This window comes from Oreochromis niloticus, linkage group LG6 (genome assembly GCF_001858045.2).
Source record: "Oreochromis niloticus isolate F11D_XX linkage group LG6, O_niloticus_UMD_NMBU, whole genome shotgun sequence".
NCBI lineage: Eukaryota > Metazoa > Chordata > Actinopteri > Cichliformes > Cichlidae > Oreochromis > Oreochromis niloticus.
The window spans coordinates 17,757,028-17,775,734 of NC_031971.2; the positions used below are offsets into that span (position 1 = coordinate 17,757,028).

Here is an 18,707-nt window from a genome sequence, read left to right on the forward strand (position 1 = left end):
GCATAAACAGTGACTGCCTCATGGAGTAGGAAGCTATAAACTTGCACACAACAGCCAACATTACATTAAAGTTAAAAAAACAAAAACATATTTGATTAAAAACAAAGAAAACTTTGGATGTCATGAGTGTTTTCTTTCCCATAAGACATTTTGCTGCACTGATCCTCCTACAGCTTTTGATTCCCCTCAGGCAGTTTAGGTTGGTGTTAGGATCTTTATTCATCATTTCATCTAGATAATGTAAAAAAGTGTCTGATAAACACAAGGCTGACAATTTCTATTAAAGATTCTTATTTCTAATGACTTTTTTTGCCTTCTCACTCCTTGTTTCCTCTCTTCTTGCTTCCCCGTGCCAGCCTGACATTTACAGCTTGCAGCTCTTCTGGGTGATGAAGTTGCATTCATTTATACATTTTTTGCGTTATTGAATAATCAGACTTATATATGCAATCAAGTGAACACCTTTAAAATCTAACAGAACATTGTCTTGTCTGTTTGTTTTTTTTTTAATGGAGAGGTTAAGCCTCAGAAGACGATGTGTTGCGCTGCACTGAGTCGACCTTGTGAAGTCTGGACACTTAACCTCTCCCTACTAAAAGCTTTCCGGGGTCAGACTAAGTGCAGCTCCAGTGTTGAGTAATGGAGCCTCAGTCAAAACAAGTTACATTTCTATGTTTTCAGAAGGCAAAGTCCTTTGTTGGGTCATGTGATCTCAGGATTCTTACTGTATACGGAGAGGCGGAGTCGCACTATGGAATCAAAAAGTAGTTGAAAATGTAGGATTTGGTCTTTATCTCGCTGTTGTCACATTTTAAAGAAACAGTCGAAGCATTATGTTCAGTATGTGATGAGCTTGGAGTTTTTGCTGACCTGCAACAGTCTTCTTAAAATTCTTTCTTTTTTTTCAGTTCACGGCTGTTAGCTGAAAGCTGCTCTCTGTTAGTCTTGCTCCATTATCTCTCCTTTTTACCCAAACTGTAATTGATTTGGATTTCTTCTTTTCTTGTGTGTTTCCACAGGCCATTCGCTGCACACTGGTGAACTGCACGTGTGAGTGTTTCCAGCCAGGGAAGATTCACCTACGAACATGTGACCAGTGCAAACATGGCTGGGTAGCTCATGGTGAGAAAATCACATGACCATAAATCATTAAGGTTGTTGTTGTATCTAGCAAAATTAGTTATTGAAATAATGAATAGATTCATCCTTTAGGGTTTTCATAAAACTACTTTATGTTTCTATATAGCTGGGCTCTATATAGAAATTATCACAATGCAACTAATATTATCTGTTTTCTGTTAACTTCAGTCTTTCTGTAGCTTTGAATGTACTAAAATCCAAGTGATTTTTGCTAATTTTCCACAGTAAAAGTAACTTTGCAGCTCGTTTGCTTCTGTTTTTTTGGTTTGTTTTTTTTGCTTTCAAAGTCTTGTTTTTGCATCTTAGATCAAAAAAAAGAAAGAAAAACTCTACAGCCGCAAGAGAGATAGAGTAGCAAGAGACCACACCTTATGAGTTTTTCAAGCGGGTAAAAGAAAAAGGGAGAGGAGGCAAGAAAGTACAAAGAGAAGAAGGAGGGTGGGGTGGGGGGGGTGAAGATAAAAGAAAACACCTGTTTGGCTTGCGTCCGCAGAAGCGCAGGCCATGGGCCCTTCAGCAGATCGCACAGGACCCCATTGACTATTTTTTAATCTCTCCCTCTGAACTGTCAAGCACCCATCTCTCCTCTCCCCCACTTTTCATTTCATGTCAGCATTGGCAGGGACTCTGACAAGTAGTTCTTCATTTTTTATTATGTTCGTGTCTGGCTGTGCTGTGTTGTCAGGCAAAGCCCTCGTCAGCAGGGGAAAAAAAAAAAAAACGTCCCAGGATCAGAGAGAGACCCAACCAGGTGTCACCCAGACAGGCGGGGAAAGAGGGGTGGGAGAAGGAGGGGGGTTAGGAAAGAGAGAGGGACTGAGAAAGAGGAGAAGAGATAAAGAGTTCACCAGGTGTCACCCAGACAGGGAGCAGGAAGAGGTGAGTGAGCCGGCAACAGTGGGGGTATTGACAAACCTATACTGTAACTTGCACTGACTGTTAACCTTTACGAGCTGCGGTGACACAGAGCAACTTTTTGCCCCTATTTCTGCCCCTCAGGGGAGGGCAACCAACCAACAGGCTGTCGCAGGTTATTGCTGAAATTTGCTGGTGGTTGCATGTAGATGCAGAGCTCCTCAGCATGTTTTTCTTTTTTTTAATTAAATACTGATTTAATGTATTCAATCTGCATACATTAGACAGTAGACATATCATTTTATTATTATGTAATGCCAAGAATTCATATATTCTGCTTTTTCTTTGTAATACTTGCATTAATATGAGAAAACAGCATAAAAAGTCAATGCAAAATGTTATTTGCAAGACATTTATGAATATGAAAAACAAAACAAAACAGGATAACCGCTGACTTAATTATGTCCCTCCTGCTTCTTGTCGTCTTTAAATGTCCAACACAGTAGAAAGAAATCCTATGTTACCCTTTAACCCCTATGACATGCACTCAGTAAGCATGCAACTTTGGTTCTGTCGCTTCAGAATAATAATAAATGAGCCAAAAGGTGTTAAGGTCAGAGGCAAAACCTGGTGGAACTGGGGTGACACATCAAGACAAAAGAGGCAAATAAAAATAAAGGTGCAAGGGCAGCGTAAATGTGAAAGAGCCAGACATTATAGATTAAATGGAATGAATGGCAGATAATAGCGTTAATGCCACTGCTTTTATCTGATAGATATGTTATTATCAGCCAGTGCTGACTACGCAGTAGCCTAAGAGGAAAGATTTGAGATGGGAGAGAAACTTGATAGTCATTAACTGTGCGTGTTTGTGTGTGCGTGTGTGTGTGTGCATTTTCCTTTCTTTCTCCCTTGCTCCGCCGGGTCACTCATGCAGCTCTGGACAAGCTCAGCACCCAGCATCTCTACCACCCGACCCAGGTGGAGATCGTTCAGTCCAATGTAGTGTTTGACATCAGTAGCCTGATGCTGTACGGCACCCAGGCGGTACCTGTCAGGCTCAAGATCCTTCTCGACCGCCTTTTCTCCGTGCTCAAGCAGGAGGAGGTGCTGCACATCCTGCATGGCTTGGGCTGGACCCTCCGAGACTACGTCAGGGGCTACATACTGCAGGTCAGTGACCGGCATATATGCTATAGTGCCACACACAAAGCATCATATGGATTTAGTGTAAAGTCCAGATACTATATATTAGTATTTACTCTCCTCTTACACACAAATTTGTCCTTGCAAAAGGTTTCTATTTGCCTACAATTTTCCATAATTTTTTTTAAAGTGGCTCTTATCATCCGTGGTGATCATTACCATCAGTTCCAAATCTGTCTAAGATTTTCCCTGACTTTGCAGTTATTTTCAAATTTAGCGAACAAAAGCACAGCTTTGACAATCTCAGCCACTTCAGTCCCATTGTCCATCCATTTTCTTCCCATTTTCCCTGCTGTTACCTTCTACTTCAGTGTGCCCCCTTTTTCCTGCTCTGTCAACACTATGCCCCTCTTCTGGAAAAATGGAAGGGATTTTTTGGGGGGAGGCAAAAAAAAAAGAAAAGAAAAAAAAATGTAGAGAAAAATGTCACGCCATCAAGCTATAAAACCGCTGTAGCACGTTTCCTCTCTCTATCCATCCCTCCCTTCGCCCTCCCCTCCCAGATAATTGCAGTCAGACACATTTCTCAATCAAAGGTACAGAGGTTTTGGTGTTGAAACCCAAACCAAAGTGTTCCTGAATGAATTAGTTAAGAGCAAGTGAACATGTGCATGTGGTTAGCTGTGTGTCTGTGTGTGCGTATGTGTGCACATGCATATATGGTTTGGTCTTCCAAGAGTGTAAGTGGAACAGCATGATGAGGACAAAGTGGTTTGTATGTGGAAACAGCCTCTGTGTGTAACGAGCTCACCAGTTCAGTTAGTTTCTTTAGGACACACACAAATACACATGCAAAAAATAACAATCCGGCAGTCTTACGATAATCCCAATCTGTACGTTACTGGAAAGACGTACAGCCTGGAAATGTTATGATAATAAAATAAAACTATCTAATAGAATAATTTTGATTTTTTTAAATTAAAAAACAAGTTTATTGACTGTCATATTTAATACAAAATAAACACCAGCGCCTGTACAAGTTATTTTTTAGTAAGTCAGTTTTCATTTATATTGAGAATTGACCTTATTAAATAATATAAACAAGCATCAAAGTGCCAGGAGCTAAAGAAAAAACAAGTAGATTTTTTAGATTTTTGCTCCATTGAATAACGGCAGTTAAGGGATTTTTTTTGTGGCTGCATCAGCTTGAAAATCCCCTCGCGCCTTTTCATCGTTCAAACCCGACGTTTTCCCTGAGAAACCTGACTCAATGCGCTACGTCTGCAGTGTGAGAAAACCTTGCATTGAGCAACCACTGGAGCGCTGGTGCTTCCCATAGTTGTAGCCTCTGTGTTTTTATCAGCTGGTTCTAATAGTCAGCTGGTGGGAGCACTGTTGCTCAACTGCTCAGCCTCATGTCACGCTACTGACTAAATCCTCTAGATCTCCTCAGAAGGGCTTCAAAGGGGCCGCGGCCACAGAGAAGCAGCCAGTCACTTAAGGACAGTAAGTAGTCATTGTACGGCCCTATTAGCCTGTAAGTAGCTATGAAATTCAATCATCTTCACCGAGCCTCCGGGCGACGCCTTATGTCAGGGGCGTGTTTCCCACCGCCGCATCGCACTAAATGAGAGATAAAAATGAGAAGAACTTTATTGCAGATGATAGATAATAAGTTGTCTTTTTTTTTATACTCGTGTCAGGGGACATTATTCGATGATAAATTACTTTAGCGTAATCCTGGCAGTCTGGCTTTCAAAGGGTTGCTTGTACTGATGTAGGATTTGAACGAAGGTGCTTAGGCCACAGGAGTAACGAAATTAATTTTTATTTCAATAAGATATGATATAAATTACTGCCATTACCAAGAAGATGCGTGCATGATTTTGGAACTAGTATGATGTAACGAAGCGTCTCGTTAACGCACATTTTACAGTGTGTTTGAAGGTTGTCAGCAGTGGACTGTTTTTATTTAAACTTGCTTATTCTGCCTTTATTATTTCCAGTAGGAACTGACAATTGTCCCAGTAGGTTGAGCATGATCACAGCGAGCGAGCCAAACACCTACATACCTTACGCACAGTATACATTGATGTACAAAAATAAACATCAGCAGTCATTCATGTGTTGTTCATTCATATCAGAAGCATCGGTGGATGCTCTCGCAGCCATTATCACATAAGAACGTTTGGGTTAACTATCGTGATTACAGCCTCGCAAATCAAGACTTGATTACCCTGCAGGGCAGACTCGTTTACCTTACAGTAAAGGAATATTATAAATAGCGTTTTATTTCAAGTTAACTGTATAAATAAACCTTACCGTCTCTGCCAGTCAGTTCATTTAAACTCTATATTTTACCCACGATAAAAACTCAACAGCTTATCAAATGCTGTTTTTTTTCTTCTTTTTTTTTATAGGCCGACATTGAATAACCTTAAAATGTCTGTGGAATCATCAGAATTGGAGCTAAGAGGTTTTTCACCAGAGAGTGATGACTGATAGTTATGCACGTGTGCCTGTGGTGTTTGGGTTTTTTTTACCCTTTAGGCTGCTTTCCCTGCGATTTCTCCCATATTCCCCTGATTTCAGGTTCAATCCAAGGCAGTATGTGAACAACACAGACACATTTAATGGTTGCCAGGATTTTTTTTTTTTTTTGCCCTTCATCTTGGCAGGACTTTTACCTTGTCCACTACTCAGGCCTTCGTGCTTTTCTCCCTCCGTCCTCCCTCCTCTCCCATGGTTGCTTCCAGACAGACCCTCGGCCAATGTGCACCAGATGCCCCCACCCCTCCAAGACAACCACCACCGCCGCCGCCGCCCCATCCCGCAGCCTGTCACTGCTCACTCCTCTGTTCGATACCGACAGATGGAATCGCTATCAGCGCTGGCTTCTCTCTGTCTCAGCCTCTGTCTCCCACACTCCCCGCTGTCTATTTTGTCTTCTTCTTTCTTATCCCGTACCAAGTAAAAAAACAAGTAAAGAGAGAGAGAGACTGAGTGGAAATAGAGAGAGAGATAGAGCCTTTGCAGCCAACATGTGGGCCGAAGCCCAGGGTTTTCCTGAGCGACATTTTCAGTAATGTTCTGTCCTTGTAGAACATTGGGCTGCCTCCGCTTTTATGAGATGTGGTTTTCCTGACTCCACACAGCTTCCAGGAGACCCAGATGGAACCGCTAACAACCACCACCGCCACACAACCGCACACACACTATACACACACACTACACACACACAAACAGCCTTACCCTAATTGCACGCACACTCAGAGGAATGCTTATTCAAACTATCGCACACACATACAGCCACAAAATCACACTCATCCACCCAAAAGGCTCTCCAACATGGGGCTTTGTTTCAGTGGCAGACGTCCATGCACGAGGATGTGTTTAATGTGAATTATGCTGTAAAACATCTTCAATTTTTTTCTATTATTATTATTACTTTTTATTTTTTTTACTCACTTGGTAAATATGTTGCTTCCCCAGTGAGTCTTAACATCGAAGTTAGGTGTAGGTTTTTGGGAGAAAACAAACAAAAAAAAGAACAGTAATGTTGTACATGTGTACTTACACATGTGGAATATGGGATGTAATTACATGGATTAGGGTGCAACAGTGTTTGTGTAAGGCAGGAAACCATTTCCAATTGCAGGTGGGTCCCGAGGCCTCAGTGAAGGTACCACTCTGCTTCTCTATAGTGGTTTAGAAAGGTATTTATTGAGTTAGAGTCACATTTCAAAATTTCTGTCTCCTTTTTTCTTGCCTTTCTCCCACTCCACTCCCCCTCCCGTCTTCTGTCTCTCACTCTGTCAACTGTGAAGGTCACCATATCTCTTGATCCTCGCCTGAGAAACTTCCATTTTAGGTAGTCAGGCTGTGCGCAACAACATTTTTTGGACACAATCCCCTTCTCCATTCTCCTCCATACGGCACACTTGTAACCCCCATTTTCCTCCTGTCCTCCTGTCCTCCTCTCCACCCTCCATCACCTCCAAATGCCCCCCTCCCACCCCCTCTCAGAACCTGTTTTCTGTTATCACAACTTAATGCCTCACCCTGGGAGATGGACGGGGGAGAAAGCATTCTCCTAAGGTGGAAATTCTTATGTTCATATGGTTATGATTTGGTGGGGAGGTCAGGCTCGATTTTTGCTGGAAGGCTTACGGTTGGCTCTGTGCTGGCCGTGCTGGGCTCCAGACACTTCAAAGACAGCCGGTGTACTGAATCAAGGTGATTCTTACCCCCTTTGTATGCACACACACATACACACACACACACGCACAGACACGCACTTGTCCTCCCTAGAGCTCTTAAGGGTGTCTTCTTCCTTCTTATTCTCAATCACTCACCTCTTAGTAAGCTAGAGATAAAAGGATGCGATTTCAGATAAGAGGATCAGTCAGAGAAAGGTAGATCAGCATTATCAGTAAGGCATTAAAACCCCACCATTTGATAACACAGCCAATTTTGCATGTTGAAAAATACTTTTCAACAAGAAACGTCCAGTCCGACACGCACCATGTGATAATACGCAATCGAAAAATTATGCAGTGTTTGCAGAAGCTGTAAACCTTTAAACTGTCCCTTTTCTCACAGCTTGCAGAGCTCGCAGCCAGCTCCTTATACAAGACTTGCCCATGCCAAATCCTCAGTCCCTCACTCTTGAATCCTTAGCCCGAGCCCTCAAATGAATTCAAGCTGGAGAAGAAAGGTTATGAGCAGGTTACATTGTATGCAGGAATTTGGGAAATAATTCCTCTTATATTGGATTTGGAAGGTAGTCTGAATTTTACCATAGATTCAACAAGGCCTCACAAGCTGCTGCACAAATTCAGAGGAAAAAAAAAAAATGATATGAAACCAGTTTTTCTGCTTGGTTTTACATAGTTTAAGCCCATTTGACTGTGTCATGCAGTGAAGGTAGAAAAACAAGTATAATCTAGTGTTTCGTATAGTGTGTCGTCTTTAACCAGTAGTTTGGCTGACTGAACGTGTTGGATTGCTTGCATTTTAAAATATTTTCTGCTCATGTCTTTGTTTTGGCAGAATATTAGGGATATATTCTCGGTATTTTTGCAGTGTTTCACGACAGAAAGGAGTTACCTGTAAGCATGACCTCAGTTGTGCCATGACATGACTCATTCACTGATCTGACATCATTTTCAAGCAATTACACCACATTACAAAAATCCCTAAGTGCATCAATTACATGCTTGTTGGCCATATGTAGACTTCAAAATATTATTTTAACTAAAGAGGGGTGATCCAGTATGTAATCAAATTCATAAATCAGGTATATTCAATGTCCAAATATGCGAGTGATGCATGTGTTTGAGTAAGCATGTCTGAGGAGATGGATCTAAAGAAATCTGATTGGGAAGGCAACATGCTGTGCAGGGCAAACATTGCAAGGGAAAATGATATGCTTAGCATACATGGTCAGGTCTAGGGGCTCCAATGGGATCCCAGTTGGGGTTTTTATCAAACCACACTCACAGGCACACACGAGCACAAACACACACATACACACAAGGTATATCCCTCTCAAATCCCCATGATCAGCCTGACTTCAAAGTCTAGTAGCCAATGCTACAGCTTTATCTGAGACGCTGGTTTGATTCCCTGGCTCCATCTCTTCCCATGGACCCCACTCTAACACACACACCCTCCTTTCTACGAACTTTCAGCCTCTCTCTGAGAAAAGTAGCTAGCGCTGTCCACTTGTCTCAAAGTGGAGAAAAGGGGCCACCGGTGCTTTTCTTCTTCCCTCCTAAGTTCCACCCGCATGTCATAATTAGAATAAAAAAGGAATATTCTGCCTACATTAATGGGCGCCCTCTTTCTCTTTATCCCCTCTGAACACATCGTTCCTCCTCCTCCTCCTCAGCGGTTTCATGTGATATGCGCTACACTGATCAGTGTAATGGGATCTCCGGTTCTCTCGCAGCGCATTTGCCTTTCTCTTTTTACCCAGTGTCCATGTCCCAGGAAACTTCCCTCAATAGGTCCTCGCTGGAAGCCGAAGCATCCCAGGAGAGGCTTCCATAGTCATCCATACGCCCTAATTGAAACTGGGGATCTACCAGGCTGTTATCAGGAATTTTTATTTACCTCAGCCAGCCTCTGTCCTCTTTACTTTTCAAAGGAGCCCATGTTATAATTACCTCCTCAAACAGAATCCCCCCTCTTTCTGTCAGCATCCCTCGCTGCATAGATCCTTTTCATAAGTTATAATATCCTGTCTTGCCTGCGTTGGAAGGAGGAAATGGCTTCTGAATTCTGAAGTAGCTTTTCAGGGGGCTGGGGATGGCTTGTTGTTGCAGAGGGAAATTGAATTTTACTTCAAGGTCAGCGACACTAATGACGGTGTGGGAAGGTGTTGATCCCGTGTAGCACTGGTTTGTCTAGCAGCATCCCACTGTATCGATCCACATGAGATATTCCAGTCCTGAATTGATTGTCACACTGAATTGTTTAGGGAGTGCTGTGGAAATTACTTGTGTAGAATAAGCACTGACTGGGGACTTTTGTGGACAGAAAAATAGAGATTTCAGACTAAAAAGCACCGACAGAAGTAGGAGAAAAAGTACAATAACGGCAATAATGGACAACACATAAATTCTCAAACGATGAGAAACTATGATGTATCTCACGGTTCGTATGGCAGCTCAAAGTGTAAATGCCCCTTTAGGGTTCACAAATACTCACATCATACAGGTTTCCCAGAGAGTGAGAATTTTAACCAATCACTTTCATTTGCCTGCATTTTATATGCAAGATGGTTAGTTATGGGTAAATGCCCCACGGCGTGAGTGAATGTGTGTCACTTCCCCCACAAATGGAAACATTTAGACACTGAAGTGTGTCCTGAGGTGAGAGATGTAGAAGCTCTCACTCATAAAGTAGCGGGGAGGCGGCTTGTGGAGGAAATGAGCTAGGCAGACTGGTGGAGGGAAAGGAGTGTGACACACACATCGGAGGACCTCACACACACACACACACACACACGCCAATGAACCACACACTGGAGAGTACTGTAGTTGTCCTTTGCACCATTTCTATCACCGTTTCATTTTTCACCAGTGGCCCCAGCTGTGTTTGACTTCCTGTATTTTCTACGTGATGCTGTGGTGTCGTTGGCAGAGAGGACACAGCTTGCACTGTACCGCTGTGTTGTGCGGCACTGGTTAAAATGTTAACTGACCCCATCGTGAACCGACACCAGTGCTGAGACACCTGTGGAAGTTTGCCGCTGAATACAAAATAATGTGGGATGGTTTGCTGAAACAGAACAGACCCATTTGAGTTTAGACTTAAGTGACTTTTTGGGGGTTGGTTTGTACATTTTTGTAGGTCAGCACCTCACCAGCTTGTTGTAAAGCCCTAATCCTTTCACTCTCTCTTTCTCTCTGATGCGTTTTGCCTGAGTGCCTTTATTAAGCAGGATGACCTGTCATGCAGGTGTGAGGAGAAGGCGATGACTCCCGCGCCCACCCCACATCCTCATTCTCTCTTCCTCCCTCTGCTACTGGTCTAAAGAAAGACACTGCCTCTCCAGCACCAATTGGTCTGGCTTCACTTCACATGAGACAGGAGAGGAGAGGTGGACAAAGGGTTTGAGGAAGGGTAGGGGAAGGAGGGGTCGGGGCTAGAGTGATGCTTCAGTGTGAGGGCAAATCTGTGCACTTCACTTTTAAGGAAGAAACTTTAAAGTCGAATTCCATCATAGGTCAATCCGTTTGTTTGTTTTTTGTTGTTAATGGTGATTGATATTAGCATGCATTTGAAGCTTAAAGACATTTTTTTCTGTTTATTTATTTCTTTTTATTCCCAGCAATGCCAATAAACAATCAGTGCATTAAGTGGCGAGCAAATGGAATCAATTCATCCAGTTTTGCGCAGATGAGTGCAGAAAATGAGGCGTGAAGCAGCTGCTCTCTGTGTTTGGAGTCCCTAATTAGGAGCCCATTACAAAGCATCTCAGCATGGTGCTACCCTGATTGTTTATTAGAATTTCACTAAGGTGAAGGCGAGTGAGAGAGAGAGAAAAGGCGACTAATAATAGTAATAAATGGCTAATAAATGTATACCTAACAAAGAGCGAGAGACACACACACGCAGCCTTGGTGAATGCCAGCCCCTGGGCTGCCTACAAAACTACTCTTGTAAAAAGTGAGGGAAAAAAAATTAAAATCTCTTGCAGCACTGTGAATATGCTTGGCTCAGTACTCTTAAAGTCTGTCTTATTAAATGGGTAAGTGGCTGAGTGCTGGGACCACCAAGTGAGCTGTGCTGTCACTGGCACACTGCTCTCTGTGGGCTGAGTGCTGCAGACACAGACAGGATATGATACAGGGTCACCAAAAATACTGGCTTTAATCACAATGATGCATCAGTTCCCGGCCCTCGCAGCTCGCCAGTGGCATTGCTAAGTCTTTTCTAGTTCTGGATTAAAAAAAATATATATATATAAAAACATATATATATTTTGGTTAAAGATGCACATCTAAGGTACTGGCTCCCACAACTCTGGCTTGAAAGTGTGCACGTTGGAAGGTAAAGGTTGTAATCAACAAAGACAACCGGGCTCTGAGAAGGGGGAGGATCAATAGACTGCTACAGGTGACTGACCTCAGTGAGCACAGACACACGCATGCCAGATCACCCCAAAAAAACCAAAACATTATTCAGGCGTAGGCACCAGTGAGTTCTTGTGGTTTGCGCTCCTCTGTGTTTTTCTACCTAATCTTTTGCTCTGTGTGAGTGTGTGTGTGTGAGTGTGTGCACTCTCAAACCCACCAATATTACTCTCTCATCTTCAGGATCTAAGGCTCAGTGCCAGCTGGTGCTTTGGTGCCAGGCACTGCCTTATCACCTTCCCCCAGTACACACACACACACACACACACACACACACACACACAGACACACACACTTACATTCTTACTTAAACGTGCACTTTAAACAAGCATGTTGCAAGAGTTTGTGCACGGGCACTCACACACACTTGGACATGATGATCTGCCCTCTACATAAACAAAGATAAGAGCAGGAACGCTCGGTGCAAGGCCCCAAGAGGCACAAAGCTATTACTGGGAGACCACAGTCGCGTGGCTGTGTGCATGTGTGTGCAGTTATGTTTGTGTTTATGTACGGCCAGCTGCAGAGTAGAGCAGCTCAGTTTTGTGTCCCACCGCCATTCGCCAGTGCTGCAGCACTAACCATTGCTAACTTTGTGATGGGAGACAGTGGTAGACGGAGGTGTTAATCTTCTCTTTGAGTTGCTGTCAAGATCTTTGCCACCAGCCGACAATATAATCACAGCAAGACGGTGAAAAATGTGCCAAAGGGGTCTGACAATTTGACAATGACTTTGTCAGCAGCGGTGCCTCACATTAGTGATTGAATCACACCTTTGTCTAGCAGCAAGGCCTACTTAGGTATGGAGTGTGCTTTCTACATCTTGATCCCTGACAAAAATCCAGCCCGTTGAGGTGACACAGTACAAAGTGTTTTTTACTACTTTGCCAAGCTGACAAACCTAATTACCGTGGTAAAGTTCCAGGGATCAGTCCTAGATCAAGTCTCCTTAGTACTGTGAGCTGCAACACCCAGTGTCCCTCAGGAAAGGCATAACTCAAGATTCCACTGATTTGCAGGATTCCTAAGCTTAAACACTGAGCATGTCACTGAAATTCCCATAGCTTTAACTTTACAGGTTTAGCTGTTACAGGGTAGGAAATGTCTGGTTTGCTTTTTGAGTTAGGCAAAATCTCTTTTGTCTATTTGTTATGCAGACTGCTGTAAAGGTTGAGGACCTCCGAGACTTAAATGTTTGTATCAAGGATATCTTACGGGATATGAAAAAAGCATATTAACTGTCTTTTTTTCCAACACAGTATGATTTGAGAGCTAAAAATAGACAGTTCCAGGCACCGTTTCTGGCTGAGCGACAGAAGCTCACCCTTGTGCAGCAGTGGAATGAATTCCTCGGTATTATGACCACATCAGTTGCTTCAGCTCTTTGAAATAAATGCAGCACATAGTCCCCTTTTTTTGCTGTTATCAGAGCGTCAGCCCAGCCACCTTCTCCCTTTATGGTCATGTTTTGCTAATCTTGCTACTGGCCTGCATGTTTTAAGTTGAAACAGGTGTTGCAGTTAGAACACAATCTTGTATTATTGCAAGCACCTCAGCGCATACTCCTACAAAAGCTGTGTTTTCTTTGCAGATTCCGTTCTTGGCCATGACGCCGGCACCTTGTTTCAGATGAGTTAGAGACTGAAAGAAAGAGGAACATTAAAGTTGGTTTGATATGGGTGACATTTTATATATTGACTTGCTAGGGGTTAGATATACTCATCAGTGCTCCAGAAAGCATCCAAGTGCTCACACTAAACCAGTCAAGACTAAAGTCACGTCCAGTGTGAGTCACAGCTCATCATTTCTGTCTTTCTTTCTTTCTTTTTCCCCTCTATCCGCTGTGTGCGTGTTAGCAGGTAGGTGAGTGTTACTGTCTGCCTTAAAATCAAAGAGATATAAAGTAGCCTAAAAATCAATCTGGCACAAGACCCAGCGAAGGTTTCGGCTTTGGTCCCCTCAGCCACCCTCCTCTCTCTTGCCTTTTCTTCCATTTTTATGTCTTAGGATAGAGAGATTAAAGGGAGGGCATGTCTCAACCCTGAAGAACTACCATCAGTCAAAGATGAGCAGTGCCAAGCTCCTCTCTGTCTCCTCTTTCTCTGTCTCTCTATCTGTTGAATACACAGCTTCCCCTGGCGCTCTTTGGCCCCTCTCTTCATCCATAGCCCACTCGCACACACATCACACCCATGATTTACTGTCATAAACTCTCATCTGTGTGCCTTTATGCATGGATGTGAGTCAGTCTGTGTGCGAGTGTGTGTGTGTACATATGTGATCTTTGCATGGCAGCAGCCACATCAAATACACTAAAGAAGCACTCCTCTGAGACATTACCCCATCCATTCACATCCCCCCACAGTGATTCCAATGCAGCAAAAAAAAAAAAAAGTCAAACATTTCAAAACCTGAAAAAAATAATAAATAAAAGTAAAGGCAGACTACATCTGGCACAATGTCTGCACTTAAGTTTTCCAAGTATGTGTCTGGGGAGGAGATCTGGTGGGACGGAGCCCGAGTCGGCTTGGAAGCAGTAGAAACGGATGTCACACTGGAAATTTATATAGTGCGGTTCAGGGAGCAACGGCTGTAAATTGACAAGTGATGCTTGTGAGCAGCGTTACCCGTCTGCTTTCTTTTCTCTCATCTTCTATCTTTTTCCACCCATCTTTTCTTCTCTTAGCGTAGCTGTTACCTTTTTACATCTGTGCACGCCCTGAGTGTTATTGTTAACCGGTGAGAGACAAAAACACACCAAAAGGGTAAAGGGGGGCTGGGCTCTGTGCATAGCCATGGGGGGAAATTACCTGTATTCCCTGCGTGACATGAAGTCATGACAGACAAAGGCACATCTGAAGCAATCATCTGATCAGTGTCACTCTCATGTCTTTTAGAGATGATCAGAGTGTGAAAAGACGGGGAGCTGTAATACAACAATATGAAAACAAAGTCGCCATGGAAACCTGAAAATGTCAGAAAAAAAGGTGCTTTAAAAAAATCTGATCAGCTTTAACTACAGTTCTTGTCATTTCCTTCTGGAAATTGTTTAATGTGGCCCACACTCTGAGTGTGTGTACGCCTCTGTGAACTGGCACGTGTGTATACATCTGTGCTAATGTTTGATCGAGTCATTCTACTGTATAAATGTCGCTAATGGCAGCACTCTTCTTCAATAATGCAAGACCTTCTTTTCTCTGTCCCTCCTCCACATCGCATCATGTTTGGAGTCACAGCCAGCGTCCCCTTTCCGCTTAGGCCAACTAAACACGCAGTAACAATTAGAAGCCTAGAACACGGGAGGAGGACATTACACTGAAACATATATACAAAAAGAAGAAACACAACTGACAAATTTGTAGTAATTTATCAAATTAAGATTTTTTTTGGGAAGAGGGGGAGTGAGTTAAACAAGAGCCTCAAGACAAAGACCAGTCATGTTGTTGTGATTCACCAAATTAAAGATTTGATTTGGCCAACATTTTATTCTTCCCTTCCTGAGAGAATAACCATGCATTACACTACAAAAAAGTCATTTCAAAATAAAACTCCTTAGTTTTTGTAGACCTTTACAATGTAAAAGCACAGGTCTGAATATTTGTCTTACTAAAATAAAAAAATATCCTGGTCACAAAATAACAGACACAAACAAAACACTAACATAAAAATGTTCTAATGCTACACAATGTGTTGCAGGAGTTTGAGGAGGCCCGCAAAGCTGCAGTTAGCCAGGTACTCCACAGTTTGACAGTTACAGATTTCAAATGAACATTTTATTAACTGAAAATAATTTTATATTTTCAAATATAAAAATCCACGAAGCTCTTTCTGTGAGCAGCAGTCTTCCTGGTCGCACTGCCTTATGGTGCGAGCCAGAGCGAAGTCTGCCTGGAAAATGTTCAGCCACAGCATCTGGTAGATCGTGATTTTCATTCACTAACACCGACACACACCAATTGAGAACAGACAGATGCCAAGACGACCGTGCAGCTCTGTTTTGCTTTGGGAAACATGCTGTCACATCTTGGCCTTCCAGAGAAAGAAAAAAATGGGCAGAAGTATCACCTGGGCGCAGACACGCAACCTCCCTCGCAGTCGCTCCCGTGCGCACGCACGTGAAATGTCACAGGCCTGAACATCAGTGCGGGTGCCAAGAGGATGAGGCCCCCTCAGGGTGACAGCTTGATAAGAAGGCTGAATTATACTGTAGCACCCGTGCAGCATGACATGAGTTACTTGCCACCCCTACCTTCTCTCTTCCGCTCGCTCTCTCTCACCCCTCTCATTAACCTCCAGTCTGATTGCCCCCAGGACTCCCTCGTGCTAATTAGAGGGGGAAATATGTCTACGATGCATGCGCCCCTGTACAAACGCGAGCGCACAGTTTTGCGCAGCTGACAGAAAGGCTGCTGTAAAGTGTAGGTGTGAGAATCAAAGGCTCGTCTGCTATTGTTTCATGTATGTTCTGAAAGTGTTGGCAACCGCAGGGTTAACCCCAGCAGGTGACGGTTAGCAGCACTGTTGATCCCTTTTTTTTTTTTCTCTTTTTACACAGACAGCCTTCATCTCTGGAGTGCTCACTTCTTGATTTAGCTGCGCTTGTCTCAACATGACACAATTAGGGATGAAAGGGATACGAAACTGTGAATTGATCATTTTCACCCTGTCAGTCGCTCTCATTACAAAGGCCATTGCTACAGTACAAACAATTTAATAACAGTTTTTGATGACTAACTCAAATAAGATCTGCAAATTAAACGCACTCGGAAAACATATAATTAACGTAATTCCTGCATGTTTTAATGAGGATTGACCTGTGGTGGTGAGATACTCAGTAGGATGCAGATTATCTGATGGCTGGGGGAATCACTTCACACACACACACACAAAGGCTCACACAATGACTGTTCCCAGCTCCTTGGCGAATTAAAGCCTATTGACAGAGCGGCAGTGCGGCCTCCTCCGGCGCAGACGTTTCTAATAGCACTTTGACATCTCCATTTAGGAGCCCTTTTGTGTCCTAGGGAGCAATTTATGAATAACGAAAGGGCCTATTTTCTTCTTTTGTTTTACATGCTGTTAGGGACAAGCATGAGCTGACACAAACATGTTTTGGGAGTTGTACAGCAAATAGCCATTTGTACCTGGACTGGAGCTGGGGACAACTGGGGAAGGAATAAAAGACCGGCCGGTATGGACCGAGAGAGGCGCGGGGGAGTGCGTGGAGCGGCCGGGTAAAAGGGAGGGTATATAAGAGCACTTGAGTGCCAGCATAGATGTAGTCACTTCTCCCTGTGGACAAAAACAGGCCCCTCTGCACCATGGCATGATTTTTCACTTTAGCAGGCAGCACTCAGTACTCCTCCTTCAGTCCCCCTCTTCTTTCTCCTCTTCTCTCAGTCCCTGCGTGCTTCAATGATTCCATCATTCCCTTTCATTCACTCTTGACTACAAGGGGCACAAGTGCGCGCTCTTGCACGCACACACACAAACACACTTTGACCCATTTGCCCCCCCCTCCCGCCTTGGGTAGTAAATAATTCCATTGTGAGGGCCATTAGCGAGTATATCAAGGGTTAAGAGGGGAAATACACAGGCAGTCAGATGGGCGATTAGACAATAAGAAGATGAAATGTCTGCTATTGTTGTGTTGCTTATTGTTTCACAGAGCTCACATTAGACCTGTGGCTAATTCATAAGCTTAATGTCCTTTTATCTGCCCCCTTTTTTTTGTCAGCTACATGCTGCAGTGATGAAGACATTTACACACACGCGTACACAGACACATACACACATTGTTTTGTAGTGCGACCTTATTCGCATGTGGCAGCTGGTTTCTGCCAAAATCTAATGATCAACAGACCTGCTTCCCATCACCATGTAGAATTCAACATCCCTTCAGACTAAAGGAAACGTAAGCTCCAATTATGTAAAGCACACAGGACGGAGCCAAAACATGTCGTCTGTCCTCCTGCATTCCAGCCGCAAAACCATGCTGTTTCGTGTTAATGCTCTGCGTTCCCGCACGAGGATGAGGGCTTACAACAGCGCCATATTAGTCGAAGACTGCACCTTACATGGCTACACCACAGTCTTTAAAAGTGACATAGCCCTTAAAGAATTAGTGTCACCAAGCCAGAAACCTCACTACAAAGACCGAGTCTGAACCCTACGGTGAATCTTAATTGTGTGTAGATGTGTGCCAGCGCATGACCCGCGTGTTTGTGTTTCTGTATCGCAGGAACGGTCTGCAGTGAATCCTATGCACATGAACTTGTAGACACACTAACTGGTCCTCTGAGCCTTTAGTTCAGCCACTGTCAGAGGGATCCTTGTATTTTTCCACAGGCATGTCAGAGGATTACACAGTCCCTCTGCTGTTTCACTGACCTCCCCCCTACACACACACACACACACACACACACACACACATACACACACACACACACACACATCAAAGCAGCCCAGCGTATAGTGCCCAGCACTGAGGCACACTTGCCCATTCACTCAGCAGGCCGCTGGCACACACTCCACATCTGCCTGCAGGGATTGCCAATGGCAAGTATGGCCTCTGTGTGTGCATGTGTGTATAATGTGAGTTTGCTTACAAGGAAAACGCAACATATGCTGTTTGTCTGGAGCATGTGTGAGAAGAGAGTGTTTACAACTAGTGATGCGACACATTTTGTGCAAGCAAGTGGAAGTAAAAAAAAAAAAAAAAAGAGGAAAAACCCCCACCTTTCTTTTGTTTTTTTCATAGTGTCATATTGTAGCCATTTTCCCGAACAAACAAACAAAAAAGAAGGCCTCAGTTTCTATTTTGTTGTAGTCTGCCAAAATATGGGGCTAGAAAAAAAAGCATTTATCATGGAGTGTAACACATTTATTCCAAAACCAGGTTCCAATCATTTTATTTAATAA

General features: G+C 43.4%; 1 protein-coding gene across 6 annotated transcripts in view; it reads left to right on the forward strand.

Annotated features, from left to right (window-relative positions):
- The window catches only part of bnc2 (basonuclin zinc finger protein 2), a 166,050-nt gene that overhangs the window by 121,067 nt on the left and 26,276 nt on the right, over positions 1–18,707 (forward strand). For all 6 annotated transcript variants that reach the window (XM_005456976.4, XM_025907648.1, XM_025907643.1 and 3 more), the window contains 2 exons: positions 1,020–1,122; positions 2,933–3,168. In XM_005456976.4, coding sequence (XP_005457033.1) covers positions 1,020–1,122; positions 2,933–3,168 — 339 coding nt within the window. The remainder of the gene's footprint in view (positions 1–1,019; positions 1,123–2,932; positions 3,169–18,707) is intronic.